This window comes from Miscanthus floridulus, chromosome 2 (genome assembly GCF_019320115.1).
Source record: "Miscanthus floridulus cultivar M001 chromosome 2, ASM1932011v1, whole genome shotgun sequence".
NCBI classification, from domain to species: Eukaryota; Viridiplantae; Streptophyta; class Magnoliopsida; order Poales; family Poaceae; genus Miscanthus; species Miscanthus floridulus.
Window position 1 is genome coordinate 4,374,192 of NC_089581.1, and position 26,828 is coordinate 4,401,019.

The 26,828-nt window shown below is 48.2% G+C and overlaps 3 protein-coding genes and 1 pseudogene across 3 annotated transcripts; 2 read left to right on the forward strand and 2 right to left on the reverse strand.

Moving 5' to 3' along the window:
• Window positions 1–221: 221 nt before the first annotated feature.
• LOC136537707 (transcription termination factor MTEF1, chloroplastic-like) lies at window positions 222–1,745 on the forward strand. Its single transcript, XM_066529667.1, has one exon. It carries the CDS (start codon window positions 286–288, stop codon window positions 1,480–1,482), a length of 1,197 nt encoding a protein of 398 aa, XP_066385764.1. The 5' UTR covers window positions 222–285; the 3' UTR covers window positions 1,483–1,745.
• A 4,981-nt stretch (window positions 1,746–6,726) lies between these two features.
• On the forward strand, window positions 6,727–8,065 carry LOC136537708 (uncharacterized; annotated as a pseudogene).
• Window positions 8,066–13,322: 5,257 nt separating this feature from the next.
• Window positions 13,323–16,475, reverse strand: LOC136537709 (hsp70 nucleotide exchange factor fes1-like). Its single transcript, XM_066529668.1, has 6 exons — window positions 16,260–16,475; window positions 15,809–15,951; window positions 15,097–15,147; window positions 14,778–14,999; window positions 14,552–14,654; window positions 13,323–14,171 (listed from the first exon to the last, which is right to left on the reverse strand). The coding sequence occupies exons 1-6, from the start codon at window positions 16,346–16,348 to the stop codon at window positions 13,661–13,663; spliced, it is 1,119 nt and encodes a 372-aa protein (XP_066385765.1). The 5' UTR covers window positions 16,349–16,475; the 3' UTR covers window positions 13,323–13,660.
• Window positions 16,476–23,749: 7,274 nt separating this feature from the next.
• Window positions 23,750–25,960, reverse strand: LOC136537710 (uncharacterized). Its single transcript, XM_066529669.1, has 6 exons — window positions 25,830–25,960; window positions 25,662–25,748; window positions 25,492–25,554; window positions 25,290–25,391; window positions 24,344–24,602; window positions 23,750–24,202 (listed from the first exon to the last, which is right to left on the reverse strand). The coding sequence occupies exons 1-6, from the start codon at window positions 25,905–25,907 to the stop codon at window positions 24,093–24,095; spliced, it is 699 nt and encodes a 232-aa protein (XP_066385766.1). The 5' UTR covers window positions 25,908–25,960; the 3' UTR covers window positions 23,750–24,092.
• Window positions 25,961–26,828: the final 868 nt, after the last annotated feature.

Below are 26,828 nucleotides of genomic sequence, written 5' to 3' on the forward strand. Positions count from 1 at the left end.
AGATCAGAAACATTGACGAAAGCAATTAATATATAATAAAGCTCGTTAGCTCTGAGTAACCCTACTTAGATTTTGATTACGCAGTGGCCCAGTTCGTCCCACCCAAGTCATCCGTTTGATGGCCCAGTAAGCGGACAATACGGCCTTCTCCCAGCCCAGTTGGGCAGCTCCGCCTCTGTCCCTTGTCGCCCGCATCGCCGCTCGCCGGGCAGCCTGACGCCGTGACGCGCATAGGCATAGCCCGACGGCCCCTCCGCAGCTGGCGGCCGATCCTGCGCCGCCGCCATGCTGCGCCTTCGAAATAGCTTCTTCCCTCTGCTCCGCGCCGCCTCCCCACTACCCTCCCCCATCCACCGCCGCGCGTGCCGCCTCCTGTCCAAGTCCACCTCCACCGCCATCACCCCCGCGCCCTTCTCCCTCGAGGACTACCTCGTCGCGTCCTGCGGCCTCGCCCCAGCCCAAGCCCGCGAGGTGTCCAAGAAGGCGTTCCACGAGTTATCCAGAGCAGGCAGGAGACCATCGGATGAGCTCTCCTCCTCCCGCATCAACTCCGCCTCCAACCCCGATGCTATCCTCGCCCTGCTCTCCGGCGCCGGCCTCTCCCGCGACGACATCGCAGCCGTCGTCTCCGCGGACCCGCTGATCCTCCGCGCCTCCGTGAAGAACATCGCCCCCCGCCTCCTTGCTCTCCAAGACCGGCTCGGTCTGTCCACTCCCCAGATCGCTCGCTTCCTCCTGGTCGGCTCACGAGCTCTCCGCGACTGCGATGTCATTCCCAGGCTCGAGTTCTTCATCTCCTTCTATGGCTCGTTTGAGCAGGTGCTGGTGGCCGTAAAGAGGTGCATGACCCTACTCACTGCGAGCCCTGAGAGGTTAATCAAGCCTAACATCGCTTTGTTACGTCAGTGGGGTGTTCAAAATATTGTTCAGCTTTGCACAGACAACGCGTGGGTGCTTACCTTCAAGCCCGAGCGCGTGAAGGAGTTCTTGCTGCGGGCAGAAGAACTTGGGGTGCCTCCTACCTCGCGGATGTTCAGGCATGCAGTGGCCACCATCTCCCGTAATTCCAAGGACAGGGTTGCCGCCAAGCTTGAGTTCTATAAGAGGATTCTTGGTGTTTCTGAATCTGAGGTTTCCACTGCAGTGTCCAAGATGCCAAATATACTAGGATTCTCTGACGAAATTCTTCTTCGCAAGATTAAGTTCCTGGTCAATGAGGCTGCAATGGAGCCACGATACATTGTTGAAAGGCCTGTCATGTTCGCATTGAGCCTGGAGAAGCGGCTAGTGCCCAGGCATTATATCATGAAGGTCCTGCAGGAAAAGGGACTGTTGGATAGCAATATGAGCTTTTACTCAGTAGTTGCTCTTGGAGAGGATACTTTCAAATCGAAGTTCATCGACCGTCACAAGGACTCAGTTCCTGGCCTTGCAGATACTTATGCTGCAGCTCGTGCTGGCATTGTACCGTCTAGAATCTAATTTTAGCATCTCATTTTGTGTTTTGGGTGAATGGTGGAACTGCAATTCATGCTCATTAGTGGCGGTTTCTGATTTTTTCTGCAATAGAAGCACTAGTGATCTGTGACTGCTCATAGTCCACGTTTAAGTCAAGACTATTTATTAAGGAGCCGTGTTTGGCTTATTCTGGATCCTTAATGCACATTTTGTTGGTTTCATCTTCTGCCTAGCACATGACTGAAGAATACCCTTAACTTTACTTTTTCTTCCACGAATAAGTCTTTATTATTGTAGAATTTAATGATATTTGGAATTTGCCCGTATTAGCTTATAACCATTTTTTTATCAGTGTGTTCTATCGCAACTGATGTTTTGCATGGCTCTCACTTTTTTTGTTTCTACTGATGCTTAAATTGTAGTACTTCGTTGAAGCTGAACTAGTAGTTTCAGGTAGTGGCCTAAAATGCTACCGAGAAACAAGCTATATAAAACAATTTTAAAAGCTGGTGTTGTTAAGGGCCAACGATGTATTCTTGATTCTGCCCATGTGTCAATGTGTGAAACATGGTTGCCTGTTTGGCTTGTAAGCTGGGAATGAGATACCAACAGCTCCTTTTGTTTCGAGCTGCATCTTAAACTCCGGATGTCTGGAGAACTCTTTTGTTGATGGCTGTGTGATTGATTGCCAAATTAAACCTGCTTTCCTGGCTGCTGTGGTTGCTTTGGAGGTGTTGCCTCAGGTTATGTATGTTGGACATGGTGTCTGTGGCTCTGAAGAATCTGAACCGTGGGCATGGTATGCCATTGCCATCTGTATTGCATTGGTGTTGCCTCAGGTTATGTACTCCGGACATGGTGTCTGTCGCTCTGAAGAATCTGAACCATGGGCGTGCTATTGCATTGCCATCTGTAGCGCTGGCTAGTTTAGTTTGTTTTGTTGCCTGATCGATCAGTGCGACTGACGGAATCCTGCGTAATTGAAGATTACCATCTGATAAGCGCAGTTTCATACTGATGGAAGTCTGCATAGTTGAAGATTACTATCTGATAAGTGCAATTGCATGATCGATCGATCGAGTGTGACTGACGGAAGCCTGCATAATTGAAGTTTACTATCTGATTAGTGCAATTGCATACTGATGGAAGTCTCCATAATTGAGGAATACTATATCTGATAAGTGCAATTGCATTTGAATCAGTCAATGTAAGGTTTACGCTGCATGCGAGGGGTGATGGAAGGCACAGGGCAGCAAGGAGGGCAATCGGTCCCAGGATGGATGGTTTCTCTATCTGCTCCTAGATACGTTTGGAGGTACTCTTTCGCCCTAACTTTTGTTTTGCTGTGAAAAGAGTGGAGGTATATATACGCTTGGATATTGGAAATCCCAATGGATATTGGATTCGCATAGAGCGGCATCTACGGAGAGAGAGAGAGAGAGAGAGCAGTGATAAAATCATCTGTAGACTGTGGATGGCAAGTAGAAAATGGGAGGAAAAATACTCAAATATCTGGCCGTTGACTCTTAGGGCAAGTTAATAAAAAGCGAAAAGGAACAAAGGGGACGATTTTCTTTCTTTCTTTCTTTTGTAAGAAAATGTATAAAAAGGATTTTCATTTTACTTCGTATATAAGCAGAGTACTGATACGGGGCAGAATGGACCCCATTCGTGGAAGTTTTTGAAGGGTTAAAAGGCTGAAACTTTTGTGAGTTCCAGACTCCTTGTTCGTGCGAGATGTGGATAGGTTAAAAATTGGGACAAATCAAAAAGTATGCATGAAGGAATCCTTAGGTTGAGCCTAGCCCTTTTTCGGAATAGAATGCGAAGAAAATAGACTAAAATCCCATCTAAATCTCAGAATTTGGTGTCGTAAAAAACTCGACGAGACGTGGATAGGTTTTTTTTGAAGAATTGGATAGGTTAAAATTGGGACAAATAAAAAAATATGCATGCAGGAATCCATCTAAATATCAGAATTTGGTACCGTAAAAAACTCGACCTGCGTGAATGACAGCCCTTGGATGTTGCATCAAGAAGAAAACCTTCTGCCTGAAATTCCTAGAACCCCCGCCCCACTTTTTTTAACCCAGACCACCTAACCAGCTCAGCTAGTGCCCCTTTCGCAGAATTTAGTGCCGTAATAGAGAGATTGCAGATTGGTGTTTGGGACAACTCCTCTAAATCTGGATTAAAAAATAGATCCACTCTATGAATTGGTTGCCACACATCCCTACCTTCATGAAATCTAGATCCAAAAAAAACATGAATGTAGGGACTAGATCCATGACTTTCACAAAGCTTCTCAAGGGTGCTCTGAAAACGTTTGTTTCGTATCTACTCACGTAGTTGAAGAAAATTACCCACCACTGCCACTTATTTAAATTCATTTTTTGTGTCCGCCTCCTCCCCTTCTTCGCTGTGGTACCCGACGGTCTCCATGGCCTCCTTCGTGTCCCCAGCGCGTAGCTCCACTTCATTTACCATGGGCGCAACCACTTGCTAGACGTTGGTGACATCTCCCTCCTCCGCATGTGCTCTGGACAACATCTAGTTGAGCGCGTCGTCATAGGAAGCCGGAGCGGGTCAACGTCATGGCCGCGCTCAACTCTGCCTTGGCCACACTCATAGCCACGCTTCGCCCCTGCCCCGCCATGGCCGCACCCCATGGCTATGTTCTTGCATTTTCTTTGATTTGGCAATTGAATTTGTTCCTTTCTATTTTTCATTATGTATCTAAAATTATTTTTATATTGCACATCAATCCAAGGACACAGGTCTATATTTGGAGTTGAGCTGCAACTGCTCTACAGTTACAAGCCGAATCCACGGTGGAGCTACTCCATGCTAGAGTTGTTACTCCGGATCTATATTTTCACGGTTGGAGCTCTTCCAAATAGGACTATACCATCCTTGCACGTGAAGAGAGAGCGACATTGGGGAGTCAGGAGGGAGGTGTAGCGGAGGCCGTGCTCCAACCAGAGGTTGCAAGAATGTTTATTCTTATTTAATTTGCTTGTGTTCAACCAATATGGGGTATAGATAGTTAAATGGATGGCACTAAAAGGCACTGTCTTTATTCTTGTCGTGTCATGTCGGCACATCATGCCGACCTCTCAGCCAGGCATAGTCTCTTAGTCGTGTCATGTTGGCACTGTGGGCATGATGGCATATGCTAGGTCAAAAGGAGCTCAAAGGCATGTTCGCTTGAACTTATCAGCCGGCTTATCAGCTAGAATCTACAATATTTTTCTCTCACAATAAAATAGCTTCAGCCGGCTTTAATACCAGCCGAACAGGGCCCAAACTGCTCTCCTCAGTAAGAACTTTTCAAAAACACAAATCACAGATTCACAACACATCATATATCAAGAAGAGAACTCATTAGTGTTTAAAAACAGATTGACAAATAACAGGGGATCCAAGTCCGTCAAGGAACACAAATCAAGAAGTATTTATATTTGTTGAACTAAAGTGTATATTGTGGTGGATCGATACAGTAGTTGCCGCTGTCACTGTGTGAGGCCAGTGGAGTGCTCCCACGCCTCCACCATCGCACGAGAGGGAAACGAGAAAGGAGAGGGAGACGAATCATGGAAAGGAGGCTAGGGTTTCATGTGCAACCACATCTATATATGCTACTCTTCGCGCATCCAATGGTCGTGGTTGACCTGTGTCCATCTAACGGCAGTGAAGGATCGAGCCATGAGCCACCACAGTGCATGACCCATAATTGCGGGCGCCATGCTTCGGGCCATGCCGTCACTAGCACTATAGCCATCGGGACAGGTCATGTTAGTGATATGCTCTTTAGGATCAGGTCTAGGATTGCCAAACCATGGCTATAGCATCAAAGCTAGCTTTTATTGTACATAACCTTATGTAGTCGTATCCTACAATAGGAGCGGAGCCACCCCATTTTCATGCTGTCACATGACAACAATGATGTCTTGTATTTTTACTTGTAAAATAGTGTTCATAGGTGAAGATTTATCATGATTTAGTGGAGGTGACATCAATGAGTTCTGAACTTGGATCCTCCCCTGCCCTACAACTAGAAAGAATAGTTAGGAAACATTAGTTAGTGCTTAGACTTTATTAATTGATATCCAGTTTTTTTAGAAAACTTAGGATAAAAATCATTATAATTGGAAAGTTGATCAAAATAGTTATAGAAAATTTTTCTGAGAGTCTGCGTGTGGAGATGTTATGTGGTATTCGGTTTCTATGTAGTAGTAGCAGATAGTATTTAACCAAATACATTTATATCTTATGTAATGTTACGGTATAAAAGTAGTGTTAATAGTAGTTATATTCAATTTCATTATAAACGGTTGGAATTTATTAATTGATATTCATGAGTTGGCACAAACCTAGGTCTTAAGGTTTTGGAATTAAAATATTAATTGGTAGGCATGTATTTGATTAGAGAATAGTAGTAATCATATTTTGTTTGTTAGGCATGTGAGAGAGATGTATAAAATACTCCATCCATCTCTAAATAAATCGATTTATATGTTTGTTTTATGTCATATATTTTTAAGTTTGATCCGATTTATAGAAAAAAACTACTAAAACTTATGACGCCAAATTAGTATCATTTGATGCACCATAAAATATATTTTCATAATATACTTATTTGGTTTCATAGATATTTATATTTTTTCTATAAATTCGGGCAAACATAAAGATGTTTGGCTTGAAACAACTCTAGGACAGAGTGAGTAAGCCATTACTTTTGAGGTGTTTTGTGCCACAGGTTTTGTGTGTTGAAAAAATTAGCTGGCACGGGTTAATACAGCATCGTATCAGGGATGGCAGGTGAATTAGTGGATTATTTCAGAATTTATCACGGGGACGGTGAAATTAGAACATGTGTGCCACCGGGGTACACTTGGCCGGCTTTCGGTATTTGGACACCAAACTGAATGAGGCGGCGTCACGCGGGCAAGTATTATCAGCGTGGTTGCATGAGATCTTTGGAGTGAACCCGTCGCAGCTACCAAAGTAGCAACGGTTCGGCCAGCGTGGAGAACTCTGCTTAGATTTTGATGGCCCGGTCCATACGGCCCAAGTCATGTGCCCGTTTGGCAGCCCAGCATTCCAAATCGACCACACGGCCTTCTCCCAGGAGCCCAGCTCCAGAGGGCTCTCGTCTCTCTCGACTGCCTCCCTCGCCCCCGAATCAAGGAGCGGCAGCACAGACGACTAGAGTAGCCACGCCGGCCGCAGGGCAGGCGGGAGCGCGGCAGCGGCCGTGCGGGCGCCATGCTGCGCCTCCGAAATCGCCTCCTCCCTCTACTCCCTACTCCGCGCCGCCTCCCCGGGGCTTCCCTCCCCCATCCACTCCAGCGCGTGCCGCCTCCTCTCCACCTCCACCTCCACGGCCACCGTCCCCGCACCCTTCTCCCTCGACGACTACCTCGTCGCCGCCTGCGGCTTCGCACCCGCCCAAGCCCTCGAGGTGTCCAAGAAGGCGTCCAAGGAGTTATCTAGAGAATCCAATGGACGACCATTGGAGGAGCTCTCCTCCGGCCGCCTCATCTCCGCCTCCAACCCCGATGCCATCCTCGCCCTGCTCTCCGGCGCCGGCCTCTCCCGCGCCGACATCACCGCCGTCGTCTCCGCGGACCCGCTGCTCCTCCGCGCTTCCGTGAAGAACATCGCTCCCCGCCTTGTCGCTCTCCGCGACCGCGTCGGTCTGTCTACTCCCCAGATCGCTCGCTTGCTCCTGGTCGCCTCACGCTCTCTCCGCCGCTGCGACGTCGCTCCCAAGGTTGAGTTCTTCATCTCCTTCTTCGGCTCGTTTGATCGGGTCCTGGTGGTCGCAAAGAGGAACTGGAGCCTCCTCTGGGTGAGCCTTGAGTAGATAACAACATAGGCACATAGCTATGTATCGTCAGCGCGGTGTTCCAGATGTTGCTAAGGCGTGTTTAAACAACCCAAGGTTGCTTACCTACAACCCGGAACGCGTGAAAAAGTTTTTGCCACGGACGGAACAGCTTGGGGTGCCTCCCACTTCGGGGCTGTTCGGGCACGCAGTGGCCGTCATTGCCTGTATGTCCAAAGAGAAGCTTGCTGCCAAGCTTGAGTTGTTGAAGAGGACTCTTGGTTGTTCTAAGTCTGAGGTTTCCATTGCAGTGTCCAAGATGCCACAAATACTAGGATTTTCTGATGCGACTCTTCTTCGTAAGCGCGTTCGGCTGGCTGGCCGGCTGGGGCTGGGCTGGCCAGCGCACTCACAGTGACACTGTTCACGTGAACAGCCAGAACAATTTTTTTTTTTACCATTATTTTGACTTATTTTTCGGTTCTCTCGAACCGCCTGAGTTTCTGGTCAACGAGGCTACGATGGAGCCACGGTATATTATTGAAAGGCCTATCCTGCTCACATTCAGCTTGGAGAAGCGGCTAGTGCCCCGGCATCATGTCATGAAAGTGCTGCAGGAAAAGGGATTGCCGAATAGCAATATGAACCTTTTCTCATTAGCTCATGTTACAGAAGAAGCATTCAAATCGAAGTTCATCTACAGTCGCAAGGACTCTTCATGGCCTTGCAGGTGCCTATGCTGCAACTAGTGCTAGTATTGTGCCCTCTAGAGTGTAATCTAAACGTCTCGTTCTGGCCCTGTTCGGTTTGCTGAAACTTGACTGAATTGGCTGAAAAATACTATTCTGGCTGAATTGTTGTGAGAGAAAAATACTATTACGGCTGAAAAAACAAGCTGAATAGTGCGGATTATAAAGTAAACCGAACAGGGCCGTGTGGGTTAGGTGGATGGTGGAACTGCAACTTATCCTCATTAGCGGCTGTCCACTGTGCAGGTTTTCTCAATTCTGATTTCTGCAATATAGCCACTAGTGATGACTGATTGGTCATAGTCCAAGGTTAAGTTACAACTATTAATGAAGGAGCTGTGTTTGGCTTATTACCGATACTTAATGCACATTTTGTGGGTTTCATCTTCTGCCTAGCACATGGCTGAAGATTATCCTTAACTTCGTTTTCTTATGTGGATAAGTCTTTGTTGTAGAACAGTATTTGTAACGGAATGAGATACTAAAACCTGAAAATAAATTGCATGTTGTATGGGAGACGACTTGATATGAGAGAGTAGTAATATAGCCCTTTTGGCTGCCTGTGATATATAGAACGTGCCTCTTCTGGAACTAGTCTCAAACTTGTGTATTACCATTTCGTTTAGTTTTGTGAATCTAAGTAGGAATTTCTCACGGAATGTTTCTACTTTTATGCCTGTGCATGATAGTAGCACGCATAGTACTATTTATAAGGTTTAGCAGCTCATATGATGGGTTTACGCCATCAACAAAACTTTACTAATTTATAAGGTTATAAGCAGCTCATATGATGGGTTTGCGCCATCTACAAAAGTTCACTAAGCAGGATCATCTAATTTTTTACAATTTGGCTATCTTTTTTAAGAAAATTTACGTTTGGCCCTTTGAGAGATTTAAACTCATCTTTGGACCCTAGGGGTCGGCGTCAGGACTCATGACGCCGAGGTAAAAAGTCTCGACGCCACAGATCTTGGCTCCGAGGTGCCTGGCCGTGCACAGCAGGATATCCTAGGTGGCGTTCACGTGACCGGTACCTCGGCGTCAGAATACATGGTGTCGAGCTTGGCGCCACATATCTTGGTGCCGAGTTCGACGCCAAGATATGTGGCGTCGACCTTAGAGCCATGTATTCTGATGCCGAGCATGGATTCAAAGCGTGTGACCGCAGTTATTCTGACGCCAGAACAGGGGTGAAGCACACTCGAGCAGGGGAAGAATGCGATGGTGATCGGCGCCAGATATTAACGATGGTGGTCGTCTCCGCACAAGAACAGGGGTGGAGCACACTCGAGCAGGGGAAGAATGCGAGCGCAGAGCTGCGGGGCAGGACGGCTCAGTGTGGCTGCAAGGAGAGGCGAGAGGAGCGCCCTTCTATAGACAGCCCGAGGCGAAGATTGGTTGGCCGGCTCGCTCATGGCCATGGCAGAGCTGGTACGTGGAGGGGCGACCGGCATGCGTGGTGCAGCAGCTGGTCGGCGCTGAGGCGACGCCCACGTTGACGACGCGCGCGACGAGACGGACAAGGCTGGCGAGGACGGCCGCAGCGACGTGGGTGTTGCAGGGCGACGTGCGTGATAAATGCTACCAGGAGTGTGTGTAGCTAGCTTGCTCTGTTGTGGTCTGCGTGTGTGTTTGTTGTGTGCTGTGCTTGCTGCTGCGAGCGGAGGAGAAAGGAGGGAGGTGGGGCCCATGACGTGCACGACACGACAGAAAGGTGGGGCACATGTCGTGGTGTCGTACGAGAAGGATGTTCCTTTTATGAATAGTAACATTTACATTTTTCTCTATTTCTTGGCAAATAATAAATTTAAATTTAAATTTTCAAAATGAAACCCCATCCTAAAAAAATGATTTATTAGCACCAAAAGCGAAAATAAAAGGAACTATATGTACAAGTGAAAGTGCAGCTTACTGATTTTCTTGGATTTCTCCTATACGTTACAAAAAAATAAACAAACAATTGTCTTTTTCTGTTTGCTAGGTTTACCATCTGCCAAGTTTTCTCTCTTTTTTTCCCTATATATACATAAAAAAAGTTCTCTCTCTTTTTCTAATTGGATGGAATACATGTACATGAACTTGCATCCTCAACCATTTGCTTTGGTTTGTTGCATCGATCACAGTTCGTGCACGTAATCGACTTGTCCGGCCCGGCGGCTCACCCCTGGCTAAGGATGAAAACGGTACGGAAATATTCCGAATTGATCGTTTTCGTTTTCTATATTATGATATCGTTTTTTATATTATGATACTATTTTTGAATTTTATCAAACATAAAAATTTGTCATTTTCAATTGGTTTCACAACCATTTTCAACTATTTTTTTTACTCTTTAATTGCTAAAATGTAAAAATATTCTGAACCGATTGCTTCCATTTTCTATATTGTAATACCGTTTTCAACCTCAGCTGTTCGTACGACACCACGACATGTGGGCCCCACCTTTTCTGTCGTGTCGTGCACGTCGTGGGCCCCACCTCCCTCTCCTTTCTCCTCCACTAGCAGCAGCAAGCACAGCACACAACAAACACACGCAGCCCACAGCAGAGCAAGCTAGCTACGCACACTCCTGGTAGCATTTATCATGCACGTCGCCCTGCTCCACCCACGTCGCTGCGGCCGTCCTCGCCAGCCTTGTTCGCCTCGTCGCACGTGCCGTCAACGTGGGCGTCGCCTCAACGCCGACCAGCTGCTGCACCACGCATGCCGGTCACCCCTCCACGTATCAGCTCTGCCATGGCCATGAGCAAGCCGGCCAGCCAATCTTCGCCTCGGGGTGTCTATAGAAGGGCGCTCCTCTCGCCTCTCCTTGCAGCCACACTGAGTCGTCCTGCCCTGCAGCTCCGCGCTCGCATTCTTCCCCGGCTCGAGTGTGCTCCACCCCTATTCTTGTGCGGAGACGACCACCATCGTTGATCTGTGGCCGCAGTTATTCTGGCGCCGAGCCATGTATTCTGGCGCCAGAATACATTTAAAAATACAAACAAAATAGTACTGATGCATAAACGCACTTCGACAATAATTCAGTGAACTTTTTACTTCAACTATCAGCTATAGCAGTAGAAGCTATCAGACTTGCAGAGTAGCAGTAGCAATCTCTGTCTCGAGGTAGCATTCAGCAGAGTACAAAATCAACAGGACCATGCAAGTTCCCATGTGAGTAGCAATCTCTGTTGCCGCATTCATTAGCCGGTCTACTTTTGCTATCTGGTACGGTCTTCTCGGCCATCAGCGCAGCAATCAGGCAAAGCACTATGCCGCAACACTAAACCCTATCTGAACCCTACCGGCGCGGCAGAATCGAATTGGATGAGTGGTCCATACCGCAACCCTAGGAGCCGCCTCCGTCGAAGATGTGGATCGTTGCCGGCGTGGAATCCCCTGGACGGCTACTTGGCTTCGCGTGGATCGCCGGCGTGGTCTCTCCTGGACGACTCGACTTCGCGTGTGGAACACCGTCGCTTGACGAAGCCCTTGGCGCGGGAAGGGAAGAAGCCCTGCGCGTGCGCGGGAAGAAGGCCGGTGGCACGTGTAGAATCACGATGCGAAGTCGTATCCCGCGCGCATATATGCGCGCTGGGGAGGCGTTTTTCCGAACTTGCCAAAGATGGGGAGGAGGAATGGGAAACCGTTGGAGGTGTTTTTTCTCAATTTGCCAAAAAATGAAGGATGGGGAGGAGGGATGGGAAACTGTTGGAGTTGCTCTGATGCGCCTTCGAAATAGCCTCTTCCCTCTCCTCCGCGCCGCCTCCCCGCTACCCTCCCCGATCCACCACCGCCATTGTCCCCGCGCCCTTCTCCCTCGAGGACTACCTCGTCGCGTCCTGCGGCCTCACCCTAGCCCAAGCCCGCGAGGTGTCCAAGAAGGCGTTCCGCGACTTATCCAGAGCACACAGGAGACCATCGGATGAGCCCTCCTCCTCCCGCATCAACTCCGCCTCCAACCTCGATGCTATCCCCGCCCTGCTCTACGGCGCTGGCCTCTCCCACGACGACATCGCCGCCGTCGTCTCCGCGGACCCGCTGATCCTCTGCACCTCCATGAAGAACATCGCCCCACGCCTTGTTGCTCTCCGAGACCGGCTCGGTCTGTCTACTCCCGAGATCGCTTGCTTCCTCGTGGTGGGCTCACACGCCCTCCGCGACTGCGACGTCATTCCCAGGCTCGAGTTTTTCATCTCCTTCTGCGAGCCCTGAGAGGTTAATCAAGCCTAACATTGCTTTGTTACGTCAATGGGGGTGTTCGAGATATTGCTCAGCTTTGCACAGACAATGCGTGGGTGCTTGCCTTCAATCCCGAGCGCGTGAAGGGGTTTTTGCTGCGGGCACAAGAACTTGGGATGCCTCCTACCTCGCGGATGTTGGCCACCATCTCCCGTAATTCCAAGGACAGGGTTGCCGCCAAGCTTGAGTTCTATAAGAGGACTCTGTGTCTCTGAATCTGAGGTTTCCACTGCAATGTCCAAAATGCCAGCTATATTAGGATTCTCTGACGAAATTCTTCTTCGCAAGATTAAGTTCCTGGTCAATGAGGCTGCAATGGAGCCACGATACATTGAAAGGCCTATCCTGTTTGCATTGAGCCTGGAGAAGCGGCTAGTGCCCAGGTATTATGTCATGAAGGTCCTGCGGGGAAAGGGACTGTTGGATAGCGATATGAGCTTTTACTCAGTAGTTGCACTTGGAGAGGATACTTTCAAATCGAAGTTCATGACTGTCACAATGACTCAGTTTCTGGCCTTGCAGATACTTATGCTGCAGCTCGTGCTGGCGTTGTGCCGTCTAGAATCTAATTTTTGCATCTCATTTTGTGTCTTTGGTGAATGGTGGAACTGCAACTCATGCTCATTAGCGGCTGTTTCTAATTTGTCTGCAATAGCAGCACTGGTGATCGTTGACTGCTCATAGTCCACGTTTAAGTTATGGCTATTTATGGAGCTGTGTTTAACTTATTCTGGATCTTTAGTACACATTTTGTTGGTTTCATCTTCTGCCTAGCATGACTGAAGAATATCCTTTGTTTACTTTTTCTTCCATAAATTAATCTTTATTATTGTAGAATTTATTAAGATATTTGGAATTTGCCAGCATTAGCTTATTAACATTTTTATCAGCATGTTCTATAGGACGGCCATCCTTGAAGCTGAAAGCACATAAGCGTGCAAGCAGATAAATCACCAACACCTCTCACACCGAAGTTAACAATCGGATTCAGATAAATCATGAAAACATCACAAAATGAAATTAACTATCGTGCAAGAGAATTCACAAGTAGGCCGGCCTCGTTCGTTTCGCTGAAAAGCCATAGCTAAAAGTACTGTTCACTGATTTATCGTGAGAAAAATATTATTCCTTCGCTGAAACAATACAGCTCATAAGACAAGCGAACAGGGCCTTAGTGTTTAATTTACGAGCATCACATAATACAATATATGTCATCGTCTGTGTCTCAGAAAGCAAACTCTGAACCAAAATGCAGGGCACATTATCAGAATCGCTACTGAACCATACAGGATGATGTAGTGTGTGCACAGGGCAAAAGACAGGCATCCATCAGGTCTGCCCTTGCAGCCTTCCAGACCCATCACCAAGCCTAAGAACTGGAATTGGTATCTGAAGACCATCAAAACTTAAGCATCAATGGCGGATCCTTCTTTCCGCTGCCAGAATCAGAATCGTCTTCCTGAGCAGGTCTTGCAGCTGCCCACACGCGAAGTGGCGGTTCAAACATCTTTCCTGCAACATCTGGTGGCAGCTGTTGGGGCGCATCCTCTCCAGGAAGCACAACGAGGCCCTTCTCCCTGAGAGACGAAGGCTTGTTATAGCACTCCTTCCAGAGCGAGTCCACCAGCTGCCGCTCCTCGCGAGCGGCATGGAGATCGTCAGAGTCCATGGCGTTGATTCCGTCGATTCGGCTCTTGAGGATATCTTTCAGCTTGTCTTGGTCAGGAAGAGCGTTACCAGCTGTCTTGTCCTGTGCCAACTCAAGGAGGCCGCTTAGAGCAGCTTCGCGCACCAAGGAATCATCACTGGACGCAAGGTGCATCATCAGCTTTGGAAGACCAAGCTCCGTAGCAACACTCCTGTCTGCCTTGTTGTTGTGCAGCAGGTATTGTATGAGATTGAGAGCTTTCCTGCATCGATACAACAGAACTATGTCATTCACATTGCACAAAAAATCGGACTTCAACTGCAGAAAAAATTCAGCTAATACAAATCGGATTGAAGTTTAGCAAAATATAGACTACCACAAGTATATAAAACATCTTTAAACCAACACTACTATTAACAAGGAATTTCAGTACGGCATGGGTAGTATGACTCTGTTAGTACACGGCTGCTTGTTCATAGGTCATTTACTCATTTAGGATTCCAGGGATAATTTTGGTAGGGATGTGCCCTGTCAGATCACTCCATCTACCCCATGTCTACTGTCTATGACACCATTTTAAGAAAAAATAACCTGATCGTACATGTCTTGCAGAATGCTGGGTGTGCTATTATCATGACATACCTTTGAAGTCTGGCATCATCAGAACCAAGAGCATCCTTCAATCCAGCATAGCCATTTCCCAGGCGAAATGCGGAAATTCCGGGCTGGTTATGACGAATTAGAGCTGCAAAATAATTGTATGGAGTTTTGTTAGCATGACCAACAGAAAATACACTGAAAATTAACTGCACAGTTTGCACGGTTCAATCAAAGGAATATACTCCACATGATACTGAGTGATACTTACAAGATATGGCTCCTAAAGCTTTTGTGCGTGCATTTGTACTTGGGTCTGATTTGAAGTTCGTCAACAGTGGCTCGAGTCTATTGGATTCCATGACAAGTTGCTGACTCTTGGGATTATTCTGCACAATTGTACTAACAACTTCTGCTGCCTTTGCTCGGATGCCAGCATTTGAATTTTTCAAGTAACCAAGCAGAGGATCCAGCCCACCAATAGAATGTAGATCTGTTTGAATAATGTATATGCATTAAGAGTTGGGACTTGTACAGTAACCACTAGGACAAGCATTTACAAGGAAGTGATGATTAACTATGTATCTTACCATTTGCCATGTCAATGGATTCAACGTGCTCCTGTAGCTCATCCAACATATCTGAAAATAGAGTGAATAATTTTTTATTCAAGAGCCAGCACCTATAACTTAATAATAAGGATGATAAATATCAATGTCCATAAAGTCAAATTTCAAGGAGGATACACAACCAAGTAACATTGGAAACTTCGTTTAGCAATTAGCAGGCAAGTGACAGCACATGAACACCATCAATCATGAATTCCTCATATGACCATGACCATGAACTATGAATTTCTTTTGCAAATGAAACATGATACTGCTAAGGCCCTCCAATGTTAAATCATTTGGCAGATCAATTAACAGCCTAGACCATTACAATCACACGGTTTCTTTGTTTATATTGTGTTTCCACACCCTGCTGCACATAATAAGTGTCGCGTGCATGCTGATGCGTTAAATACCCTCATGTTCCTTTGGCAGATCAATTAACAGCCTAGACCATTATAATCACACGGTTTCTTTGTTTATTGTGTTTCCACACCATGCTACCACACCTTGCTGCACATAATAAGTGTTGTGTGCATGCTCATGCATTAAATACCCTCATGTCCCTAGTCCAACTATAAGTGTGAGGATCTTCACCGATTACTAAACATATCAGCAATAAAGGTCAATGATTTAAAAATGAGCCATTTTTGTAGTGAAACTAAAAATCAACTAAGGAAGCACCAAACAATACCTTCAATGTTCTCTGGGGTCACACCCTGAGACTGCAAGACATCTTCTGGAGTTTTCATCACCTGAGTGATCTCCTTCATCCTCTTCACGACATCAATCGTGTTGGCTTGCATAGCCTCCATGAACCATTTTCTGTCTTCCTCGCTGCAGAACCAACCCAATGAAATTAAGAACCACACTATCAATTTATCCCACTTCTCTTCAACTAAGTGCAGCAATTTTGGAAACAGATATTAAACCTACTAGCCACACAAATTAGGGGGGAAGAAAAGGAACCCGTAGCAAGACAGCAAATTTGAGCATATGAAGTCTGACCGCTAAGAATCTAGAGTACAGAGAGTACGACAGCAAAATCTAAGCATATGAACTGATGAACACGGAGTCATTAGGGTTGTGACACAGGACGAGAGCAAAGGGAGGAAGCAGGGGATCTGAACGTGGGGGTCGCAGACCTGAGAGCACGCGGCGCTTTGGTGCCGTCTCCGTGGGCGATGCTCCACTTGAACAGGCCGTTCCAGTCGGGGCCCCCATCCTTCGCCATCCCCCTTGTTCTTCTTCTGCAGCTGGTGCTGCGAGATGAGGCGACACGAACTGTAGGGTTCTGCTCACGATAGGTGCGGATTACTTCAGCCGAGAATCGAGATCGATAGGGTTCTCGGCTTTCGCTCTGCAAAGCTCTCTTGTCTGCTTTTATGCCGAATTTTTTATTTTTTTAGCTTTTTTATATAAATTTTCACAAATTTACCCTTGAAGTTAAGAAGTTAAGATTTCAAAATCTGTACCCTTAACTCGGCGCCAGTACACGTCTCGGCGCCATCGTTGCTGGCGCCGAGCTCTTGGGCTCGACGCAGACGTGGCGGTGACATGACAGGCAACTTGGCGCCGAGCTCGGCGCCGTGCTTACTGTATAGGCCATCATTTCCTTTTTCTCTTGCTCTCCCTCTCTCTCGCACCGCCAGCGCCCGCCCGACCAAGGGAACCGCCGTCGCCCGCGCCCTCGCCCTCGCCCGTGCCCGGCCGCCCGCGGCCGCGGCAAGCCAGCGCGCCCCGCGCCCACGCCGGACCCCACGCCCTCTCCGCGCCGCCGTCGCCTGCGCCCTCGCCGTCGCCCGTGCCCGGCCGCCCGCGCCCTGCGGCCGTCGGTGGCCAGCGCGCCGGCGCCGCGCCCTCTCCGCTCGCCACTCCCTCCCGCCGTGTCGTGCCGCCCTGCCGCTCGGCCTCGCTCGCGCCACGCCGTGCCACCCGCGCCCGTCGTGCCGCCTCGGCCGCACGGAGCGCCAGCCATCCTGCGCCACCGTCGGCCCCGGCCCCTACAGCGCCCAGTCGTGCCACCGCTGGCCCGGCTCGTCGACCTCACCCACGCCCGGCGTCCGCTGCGACTTCGTCGACTTCCGCGACTCCGTCGTCGGACAGGTAAAAATTATGAATATGCAGTGTACATACTTAGTTAGCTTTGATTGTAGTGTAGTAGTTTTGGCATTGATTATTTACTAGTTAATGTGATGACTCAGGTAGTTGATTGAGTTAGTGATCTAGTGAGATAGATATGTAGATAGATAGAAACATACATACATATGTACATACATATAGTTAGATAGCTACTTAGATAGGTAGTTATATATTTAGTTAACTAAATATGATCTAGCTATTTAGTGAGTACACTATATATATACGTAGTTATTATCTTATTTACTTAGTTTATAGTTAGAAAGTACTTGTTAAGTACTATCTATCGTCTAATTTGGACTAAAGGACATGTGTTTCGTTATATGTTTGAACTAGATGGACAACCTAGTGACCATATATCATGGAGGCATCGTTGAATACGATCACTATGGATATGTTGAGTTTGTTGACATGCAAAGCGTGCCTGTGCTATTCAATGATAGGCCTTCATTTAGCGAGATGGTTGCAAGGGCTTGGGAGGAGCTGCATTGCCTTAGAGATGATGATGATGACATTGCAGTTGAGGGTGTACTGCACCTAGGTTCTCCTCCCAACATCCTTAGACGAATGATCCTAATTGGGTGTGCGGATTAGTGGGAGAACTATATGAGATCGGCTATGAAGAGTCAGTTGCAATATTTGGACGTGGTTGTGCGTCGAGTGTTAGTTGATCCCATCCCTCATGGGTTTTCCCCACCAATGGGTCAGCAGGCACACATCGACCCTCCCGTCCTGGAACCTGATATGGATGTGGAGGTTGCACCTACGGTTCCCGATGCTCAATCTACCCCCAATAAGGTAATTGGAGATGCTTGTCAGACTCATATTGTTGTGGCAGATCCTCCACATTAGACCCCTTTGACACAGAATTATCCGAGTAAGTGTCTTAACCGTATGGTTGTTGGGAGCTTACCCCCTTTCTTACATCCATTTCTTTCATTCTTTCCTTATTTCTCTACTTATGTTGCAGAAGACATTCCTGAGAATGTGGATGTGCCCCCTATTGCTACGCAAGTGCACTGTGGATATGGATTCCGTGGCTCCAATAGTGTTGAAATTATGAATGATTCGGAGCCATATGAGATGGCAATGGCTCTTGATTCTAATAATGATCGCCCTATTGGAGAGCTGATAGAGATTGATGTTGAGATGCTGAGGCGTATCTTTCCCGACCGTCGTGATCCAAGAGTTCACGAGTTCAGCGATCTTGCTCATTCCGATCAGGCGTGTGCAAAAGGACATGATAATGAGCTCCTAGAAGCTCCTAAGGGCGGCCCTAACATGGTAATTGAGAATTGGAGAGTATTCAAGGACCTCTCTGCATTTAAGAGGTGGTTGCAGGCGTTTGCAGTGATACGAAAGAGACCTTACAAGGTCTTGCATTCATATGCGCAGCGCCATTACATAGTTGTGTGTGATAAGAAACGCTGCCCATGGAGGGTTTGTGCAAGGAAGCAAAAGGTCACCGAAAAATGGAAGATCACAAAAGTTGTCGGGTCACGCAATTGTGCTGACCATGAGCTAACACTGAAGCATCGGCAGTTGACATCTACCCTCATTGCCAAGTGATTGATGGGAATATTGCAGGGAGAACCCAACATGAAGGTTAGGATAATTATCAGGACCGTTGAGGCGTTGTATGGAGGTTATGTGATAACTTATGGTAAAGCTTGGAGGGCTAAGCAGCGAGCGTGGAAGATGATATATGGGGACTAGGAGGATGGGGAGGGCTAAGCAGCGAGCGTGGAAGATGATATATGGGGACTAGGAGGATGGGTACGAGCAGCTGCTAGTACTTTTTAATGCAATCAAAGCGGTGAATCCAGGCATGCATTATGAGTACATCCTAAAACCAAATGCATGGAAGGATGGGAGGCAGATATTCTTTCATGCTTTCTGGTGCTTTCCTCAATGTGTCGAGGCCTCTAGGCACTATCGTCCCGTCTTCTCCGTTGATGGTACGTTCTTGATTGACAAATACTAGGGCACACTTCTTATAGCCATATCATGTGACGCGGACAATAAGTTGGTTCCTTTGGCATTTGTTTTGGTTGAGAATGAGAACAATGACAGTTGGGGATGGTTCTTGAGGCTTGTCCAGATACATGTGGTTGGGCCTGGTAGGGAGGTTGGCATCATATCTGATAGGCACCATGGCATACTTAATGTCATGCGAGAGCAGATAGAGGGGTATGCACCTTTGCACCATCGTTGGTGTACTCGGCACCTTACCGAGAATCTACTCCGGAAGGATGGTGTGAAGGGTAACTTTGATCTATTCCAGGAGGCTGCTCGACAGCTTGAGGACAAGTACTTTTAGAAAAAGTTGGAGCAGGTCAGAACTGCATCAAATACAGAAGGTAGACAATGGCTCATAGGTTTGATGAGGGATTTAGAGAAATAGACAAGAGCTCACGACGCCGGTGGATGGAGGTACGAGTTTCAGTGCATCAACATGGCAGAGTCATTCAATAAGTTGCTATTGAAGATACGTGGTATTCCCGTGAATGCAATCGTTCAATTCACCTTCTATAAGCTTGTTGCCTGGTTCAACGATAGATACGCCCATGTATTGAAGTTGCGGAGTGATAGAGAGATATGGGCTCCGAAACCAAAGGCACACCTAGAGAAGACAAATGAAAGGGCTGACACACATGAGGTTACATGCTTTGACCATGCCATAGGGACTTGTCAGGTCGAGCATAGGGGCGGTACAACGTCCGACGGCGAGGTCCGAGAGTCGAGGATGCATGTGGTTATCCTCAAAGATTTTAAATGCACTTGTGGTAAACCAAGGTAGTACCACTTTCTATGTTCCCATTTAGTGACAGCAGCTAGGCATCGCAACTATAATTTCAAGAGTAGGATACCTCACGAGTTCAATGTCGACACGCTTGTGCACAAATGGAGCCCCCGCTTCGTGCCTTTCTGGGACCCTAGAGAGTGGCCTCCATATGATGGGCCAAAGTACATTGCGGATCCAGCTTACCATTGGAACAAGCGTGGATAAAGAAAGATGATGAGGCACAGGATGGTTATGGATCAGATACCCGGAAGAACGAGGTGTGGGAGAGAAACTCCATTTCTTACTGACCCCGAGCAGTACAAGTGTGGTAGACTTGGCCACAATTCACGCAGTTGCCATTGGCAGATTAGTGAGGTGCGACTATTGGTTGTTTTCATTATTTCATATTTGTCATATTCATTTAATTAATTATGCATGTCTCAATTTATGCATGTAATTGTGTCAATTACTTGTACATTTCTAAGTTCATGTTTCATTGTATATTGAATTTCTAATTCATTAACTTTTTTATAGGATGACGCAATTCCACCTACTCGACCCGACGTACGAGGCGACCCACTGAGGACGCCTCATAGCTGAGGGGCAGGTAATAATCTATATGTTTTGTTCAATTTTTTGTGAGCGTACATATGTTCGTGAAGTAACAGGAGACTATGTTTTATTCTATGCAGGACCTTCCGCTCCTTCGTCCTAGAACCCACAATGGGTTCTTGGACATGTAGTACGACGACATGTATACACCCTTCCTGCAAAGAGCTAGCCTGGATGTCATCTCTTTTCAGGTTCGTCGTGGGTTGCCCAAGTTCAACTCAGCGGCCATAACTGTGTTGGTTGACAGGTATTATCTTCAATCATTGCCTCCATTCATGGTCATTTGTTCATGCGCTTACCTTTTTGACATGTAATCTTTCTTTGTCTAAAATGTAGGTGGCGGTCGGAGACTTACAACTTCCACCTACCTTTTGGGGAGATGACAGTCACGCTCCAGGACTGTCAGAAGATGCTAGGCCTGAGGATTCAAGGCAACACAGTCACCGGGCAGTGCAGGTCAGAAGGCTGGAGAGCACGAGTAGAGGCCTTCCTTGGGTGTGAGGTTGGCGAGCAAGGGGCTCGCACTTCTAGAGTTCTAATCTCCTGGCTCCGGCAAGAGTTCGCACAGTGCCTCGAGGAGGCAGATGAGGAGACAGTTGGGTACTACTGCAGGGCATGGATCATACACCTGTTTGCCTGTGTTCTCTTCCCTGATGCCACGGGTGACACTGCGTCATAGATGTGGGTCCACTGCCTCAGTGACTGGGACCAGGCGGGTCAGTACAGCTAGGGCTCTGCAGTCTTGGGTTTTCTTTACCGGTAGTTGTGCGAGGGGTGTCGTCGGACTTCGTCCACAGCGTCACTTGGTGGATGCGTGTACCTGCTCTATGGATGTGGGCTGGTCTACCAGTTGGCCGTCCCGAGGTTCTGGCTCGTCGTGAGTGGTTCGTAGGTCAGCCTCCGCCATCGCCATGGTCCGGCGACTGGAAGTACCCGCCCTTGGGCGGGTCCCGGCGCCTGCCGCCATCGCGACGGCCTTCTTCCTCGGTGGCGCCACCGGGATGCGGCAGTCCTCGCGCCTCGACATCTGCCACCCCTCCTCCCCCGCCGCCACCACCATCATCTTCTCGCCGCGCTCCACCTCCATCTCTCTCTCAGTGTCTCCCTCGGGATGATGTCTTGATCTCAAGCGGTGTAGTCCGTCGCTCTCCACCTCTCCCCTCGGCACGATAGACACAGAGCAAGCAAACAAGCAGGACAATGGCGACATAGCTACGCAAGCGAGAGCGAGTCTGTGGTGAGCCGGCGGAGGAGGGAGGTGGGAGGGGTAATATAGGCGGTGGCCGGTGGGTGCTGGACCTGCTGGTGGTTCAAGCGCAAGCGCAACACCACACCAGCGCGCGAGCTCAAGTGGAGTCCAGTCTAGCTCCAGCGGCGTGGCGGTGCCGTACTGGCGTGACGGGAGGGGGCGGGCCCACGTGCGGTGCCCGAGCGCTGCATGATTCGTGGGGCCGTGGTGGAGCCGAGCCCGGATGTCAGTGGGACGTGGGTGCGCGGTCGCTGGTAAGGGAGGTGGCGGGATGGTTGGGAGAGTTACGTGTCACCAACTCGCCAGTGCGCTGGAAGCGCGTTGGTCGAAAGTGGCGGAATGGTCTAGACCTCCGCCGAGGATTCTCTGTGCATCGCTTCGCAGGGTGTCTTTACAATGCACTAATTTCAATTGTATACAGAAATCACTTTATTTATAGAAAAACAGAAAAGAAACCTGCATTTTAAATAGAACCTAAAGAGGTCTGACCTTTTCTAAAAAAAATGGAGTCTCTACGACTCTACCTAAGTAGAGTACGTACTCCGGTTCTCTTCGTTTTACTTATGGCAAACAAAAACTTATGCAAGCCTAATGTGCACGTGTCTTATTGAAGTTACCTAGCTGTATGTATAAGAATGCCAAATACACAAGTATAGTAAGTGTAGCGGAAGCTCCCCTGTTGGCTTGAACGGCTTCGGCGGTACTTTTTAGCGAACGAATAGTGTTTTTTCTCAGACCACGGATCAATACAAGCGTATAAATCAAATTTCAGCGAAAAATAATCAAACAAAGCTAAGTTTTCACAGTGGCGGCAAATGACAAATTTGGAAAAGTAAACGCCTGGTGACAAGACTTACAAGTACTAGTATTTGAAAACCAAGGGAGGATAAGTACCACAATCCAACCGAGGAGTTGAGAGCGAGTATCCTAATCGCAGTGGATCCCAGGCTGGTGTGGTTGCTCAAATGCAGCCTCAAACATTGATTAGTCTCCGGAGAAGCCGTGGATGGATGGATAGGCTAGAAAATGGTACGGTCTCTAGCAGAGCAGACAAGCATGTTTGGTTGACGGGTTCGTATCGTTGCTGGTTTATTTATGAGAGAGAAAAATATTGCTGGCTAGTTTATATGTGTGAGAGAAAAATATTGCTGGTTGGTTCATATAAACAGTGTCCACGAGAGAGCTGGCCAGCCCAGCCAGCCCCAGCCGAACAAGCGTGTACGTGGGCTCCACCTCGCGCACCGGCAGACCAGGTTGTGATTGGGGCGCGACACGTGGAGCCAGCCGGTTGCTTGACAGACAAAAGGTTTGCGCCAGCGTGGCACGGTCGTGTCTCCGTGGCACTGTCTGTGTCTGTTCTCGGCTTCTCGCAGGTCCTGCAGTTCAGAAATTTCTGGCGCGCGTCCGCGTCTGGCACTTCCACCGGTCCATCACCGCGCATAGCTCGCTGAGACGCTAGGGTCAGTTTGGTCGGGCTTTTCGCTTTGGCTTTTGACTCCAAAAGTCAAAAGCCCAATTAAAGAGGTTGCTTTTTTAGACAGTTTTTTTAGAAACAGCTGCTTTTCCGTAGTACAGTTTTGAAAGCTGGTTTGATCCTGCTTTTGGCTTTTAGCTTTCTGCTTTTCAAAATTGGTGGAATAAAAAGCTCTTCCATAGTTGTTTCAAGAGAAATAAAGATAAAATATATATTTTATACTTGTTTAATTAAACAACTTTCAGCTTTTCTACAGCTCACAGCCCACAGCAGCTTTCTCACAGCTCACAGCCCACAATAACTTTTTTCTACAGCAACAGCTCAACCAAACACACCCTAACTCGCCAGGCCATCGCAAGCCGCAATGTGGGGGCGCCCCAGCTGGACCATGGCCCGCAAATGTTCTCGCTTTTCTCGGGGCACAACCTGAGTTGGCCTGGAGGAATGGAAATTAGCAACACAGAAAGCAAGTATTTCAGGCTCACAGAAAGGATTTAACTCAATCTTTTTTCTCCTATAGACGAACTACTAGCACGGTTCAATAAAATTTATCACACAGGCAACACCAAGGTTTTGCTGTATCTTTCCCTCGAAGGATCAAAACACAGTTGTGTCAAATTGCCAGTTAGCCAGCAGCTAGAACAATGGCCTCCAGTTCAGGGCAACTGAAATGACCTAGCGTCGTGGAGTCTCCGCTTGCCTTTATGAAGGCCTCCTTTCTACCGCAAACCTTCGCAGATCATGTAGATCTCCCTCGAGCTAGGTCGAGTCGCCTTGGGTCTCAACAAGGATACTTTCTTGAACTTCACCTTGCAGAATTTGCCAAACCCTGCGCCACGCAATGGTAGACAGTCAGGGTCAGTTTTAACTGGGCCAAATTGTCACTATGTCAGTTGAAACAGTACAATTAATTTAAGCTTTAGTGGAAGAGCAGCACTTAGACCAGATAATGGTCAGAACTTATAATGACCTGATATGTCCTCATTCTCAAGAAACTTCATTGCTAGGTTGCCTCCACGACGAAGAACACCATCCTCATCAGGATCAGGCTCGGTGGAGCTCAGATACTTCTCTAGAGTATCACTGTAATCAGACTCTTTTAACTTTATCTTCCCTACTGCCAACGAGAGAGCACGCATGCCCAACTCACAAGATATAGCTCCATCTTTGGTTGTGATCCCTGAAACTGGTGGACACATGTCTGACAGTATCACAGAGAATCCTCGTTCCTGTACACGAGGATAAAATATTATTAAAATCCATTAATCAAACTACAGCTAATACTGGTTACAAGATCACAGGACACACTATAACTGAAATGCTTGCTAAAGTCTTTCTAACCATATTTCATAAGCTGAAAACCAAGAAGGGAAATATTGGTTTTCCGATAGATGAATCCTCCTAACATTAGTATTGGAGGAAAGGAACGAGGGTTTGCTAAACGTAAATCACAAAGGGGAGTGCTGAGCAAAATAAGTGAGCTCTATGTTCAATTTAACAACTGACAATTGTTATTTTCATTTCACCGCTGAAGGCTGAATAAATACATGGTTTTCTTACAAATTTACAGAACCACAGTTAGCTCTACGTTCAATTTTCAGTTATTTAGAATCCACACTATCAATTACTGCATCTCTAGTCCCTACTTGGCTACTCGCTATAGTAAATTGCCTGACTCTTTTTGAAAATATAGGAATTCTTGCCATTCCATCTATCTAATCTAAGAACTAGCTTCGCGAGTTATACAAACAAAACAAGTAGTTAGGACAAATACGAGATTCAGTAAAATCCAAACCTAACTGAGCAACAGTAAAATCCAAAGCTAACTGAGCAATATGCCACGCTATTCGTTGTTGTAGCAATCATCACATCGAAGCAAGTATTCAATCAGTCCACTAACAATCAAGTATTCTAACCTGCGGCGACATCGCCTGAGCCTGCTGCTTCATCAGAGTCATGACATCTGCGCGGACTGTCCTGACCCGTGAGTCACAGTGCGCAGAGGGGACCTTCACCTTCTGCTCTGCAACAACCGAGTTACTGAATCAGACAAACCACCAATCCAGCAACAATCATCGCACCGACCAATGACAATTCAACTGCCAAGTGCCAACTGACCTTAACATCGACGCCGACAACAACGCCACCCTTTTCGAGGGGGCCCAGGTTCTGACAAGCCACCTGCAAGCAGCAGCCCCACCGAGCAAGTTAATCAAACACATGTGGAAATGAGGACTGATTGCGTACTCAGAGCTTGAGGAGACGACGAAGAGGTAATGGACGCTAACCTGGAGCCACGCGCCGGGGGCGCAGCCGAGGTCGAGTACGGCAGCGCCCGGCGCTATGAGCTTGTGCTGCTTCTGCATCTGGATCAGCTGCAGCGGCGAAGCAACTGCTCAGCGTTATGAAAGGGGAAGAGATAACAACAGGGGTTCAGGGTGGACGCGGGAGATGACCTTAAACGCAGAGCGGGCGACGTAGCCCAGCCGCTGCGACTCGCGGTAGAAGAAATCGGCGGTGCCCCCCGCGGCCATGTCTGCCTCGTCCCACGGCGACGGCGAGGTGGTTTTTGCTAGGGTTTTAGCCCTTTTCCTTTCTTCTCTGATCTGACGATGATGTGGGCAGTCAGCCCGTTCTATCGAGAGCGGGCCTTGTATGGGCTGGGCTGGGCTGGTTCGTGTCGGCCTACTACTTTGACAAGGGTGACGTGGACACCCTCCGCGCCGCGCGGCACCCTCTTGGCTTTGGGGCGTGTCGGATCGGCACGACCTTCTAGATGGTTCTCAAACCCACCTCCGGGCTACCGCCGAGGCTATCTACTAGGGCTTTTTATCAGTGTGCCATTATAAAAGATCCAAAGATGTATCATCGAATTTTTTAAAAGTTTCTCACCACCCTTGTCTAAAGTTTCTTTCGCCTGAATGCCACTCTCGTCACCTTACCGTTTGTTTTTAATAGAGCTGGCAGGCAACTAGACACGAAATGACTCCTTTGCCATTACTGTGTCCAGTCAATTCCCCATCGTCCATGGGCTTCTCGTTGGACTCTCTGGTTCATTCCCCACTCCTATCCAAACCCTAAGCAGACTAGCCACTCAGGTCGGCGGGGAGGGAGCTCGCGGGTGAGACACGGGCGCTGCAGGTGGTTCGCGCGTACGGGGAGGATCCGCGGGGGCGCGGGCTTGCGCGCGGGGAAGCGAGTCGCGGCGCGGTGCGCTTCTGCAGGGCTTCGCGCGGGCGGGCGAGATGGTGTAGCGACAGAGCGGAGACAGGATGGGCACGAGCGGGGGCGCTCGCGGCCCCAGGGCGCGACCATGGTGCCCAGGCAGGCAGGCTCATGGGCCCTGAGGAGCAGAGGACCAGTGGAAGCACTTGGTGGCGCTCGCCATCGTCGCAATCCTCGGCCTCGTCCTCGTCGCCAACCCCGCCGGTTCGACGCCGCCCGTCGCGAAGAAG

What these genes read in the sequence shown, in the direction of transcription:
- LOC136537707 (XM_066529667.1), top strand. Translation starts at nt 286, where the DNA reads ATGCTGCGCCTTCGAAATAGCTTCTTCCCTCTGCTCCGCGCCGCCTCC.
- LOC136537709 (XM_066529668.1), bottom strand. Translation starts at nt 16,348, where the DNA reads ATGGCGAAGGATGGGGGCCCCGACTGGAACGGCCTGTTCAAGTGGAGC. An exon ending in AAAGCGCCGCGTGCTCTCAG is followed by an intron (nt 15,952 to 16,259) that starts GTCTGCGACCCC and finishes TTGGTTCTGCAG; the next exon opens with CGAGGAAGACAGAAAATGGT. An exon ending in AGCTTTAGGAGCCATATCTT is followed by an intron (nt 14,655 to 14,777) that starts GTAAGTATCACT and finishes ATTATTTTGCAG; the next exon opens with CTCTAATTCGTCATAACCAG.
- LOC136537710 (XM_066529669.1), bottom strand. Translation starts at nt 25,907, where the DNA reads ATGGCCGCGGGGGGCACCGCCGATTTCTTCTACCGCGAGTCGCAGCGG. An exon ending in TCGCCCGCTCTGCGTTTAAG is followed by an intron (nt 25,749 to 25,829) that starts GTCATCTCCCGC and finishes TCGCCGCTGCAG; the next exon opens with CTGATCCAGATGCAGAAGCA. An exon ending in TGAGAATGAGGACATATCAG is followed by an intron (nt 24,203 to 24,343) that starts GTCATTATAAGT and finishes TGCGTGGCGCAG; the next exon opens with GGTTTGGCAAATTCTGCAAG.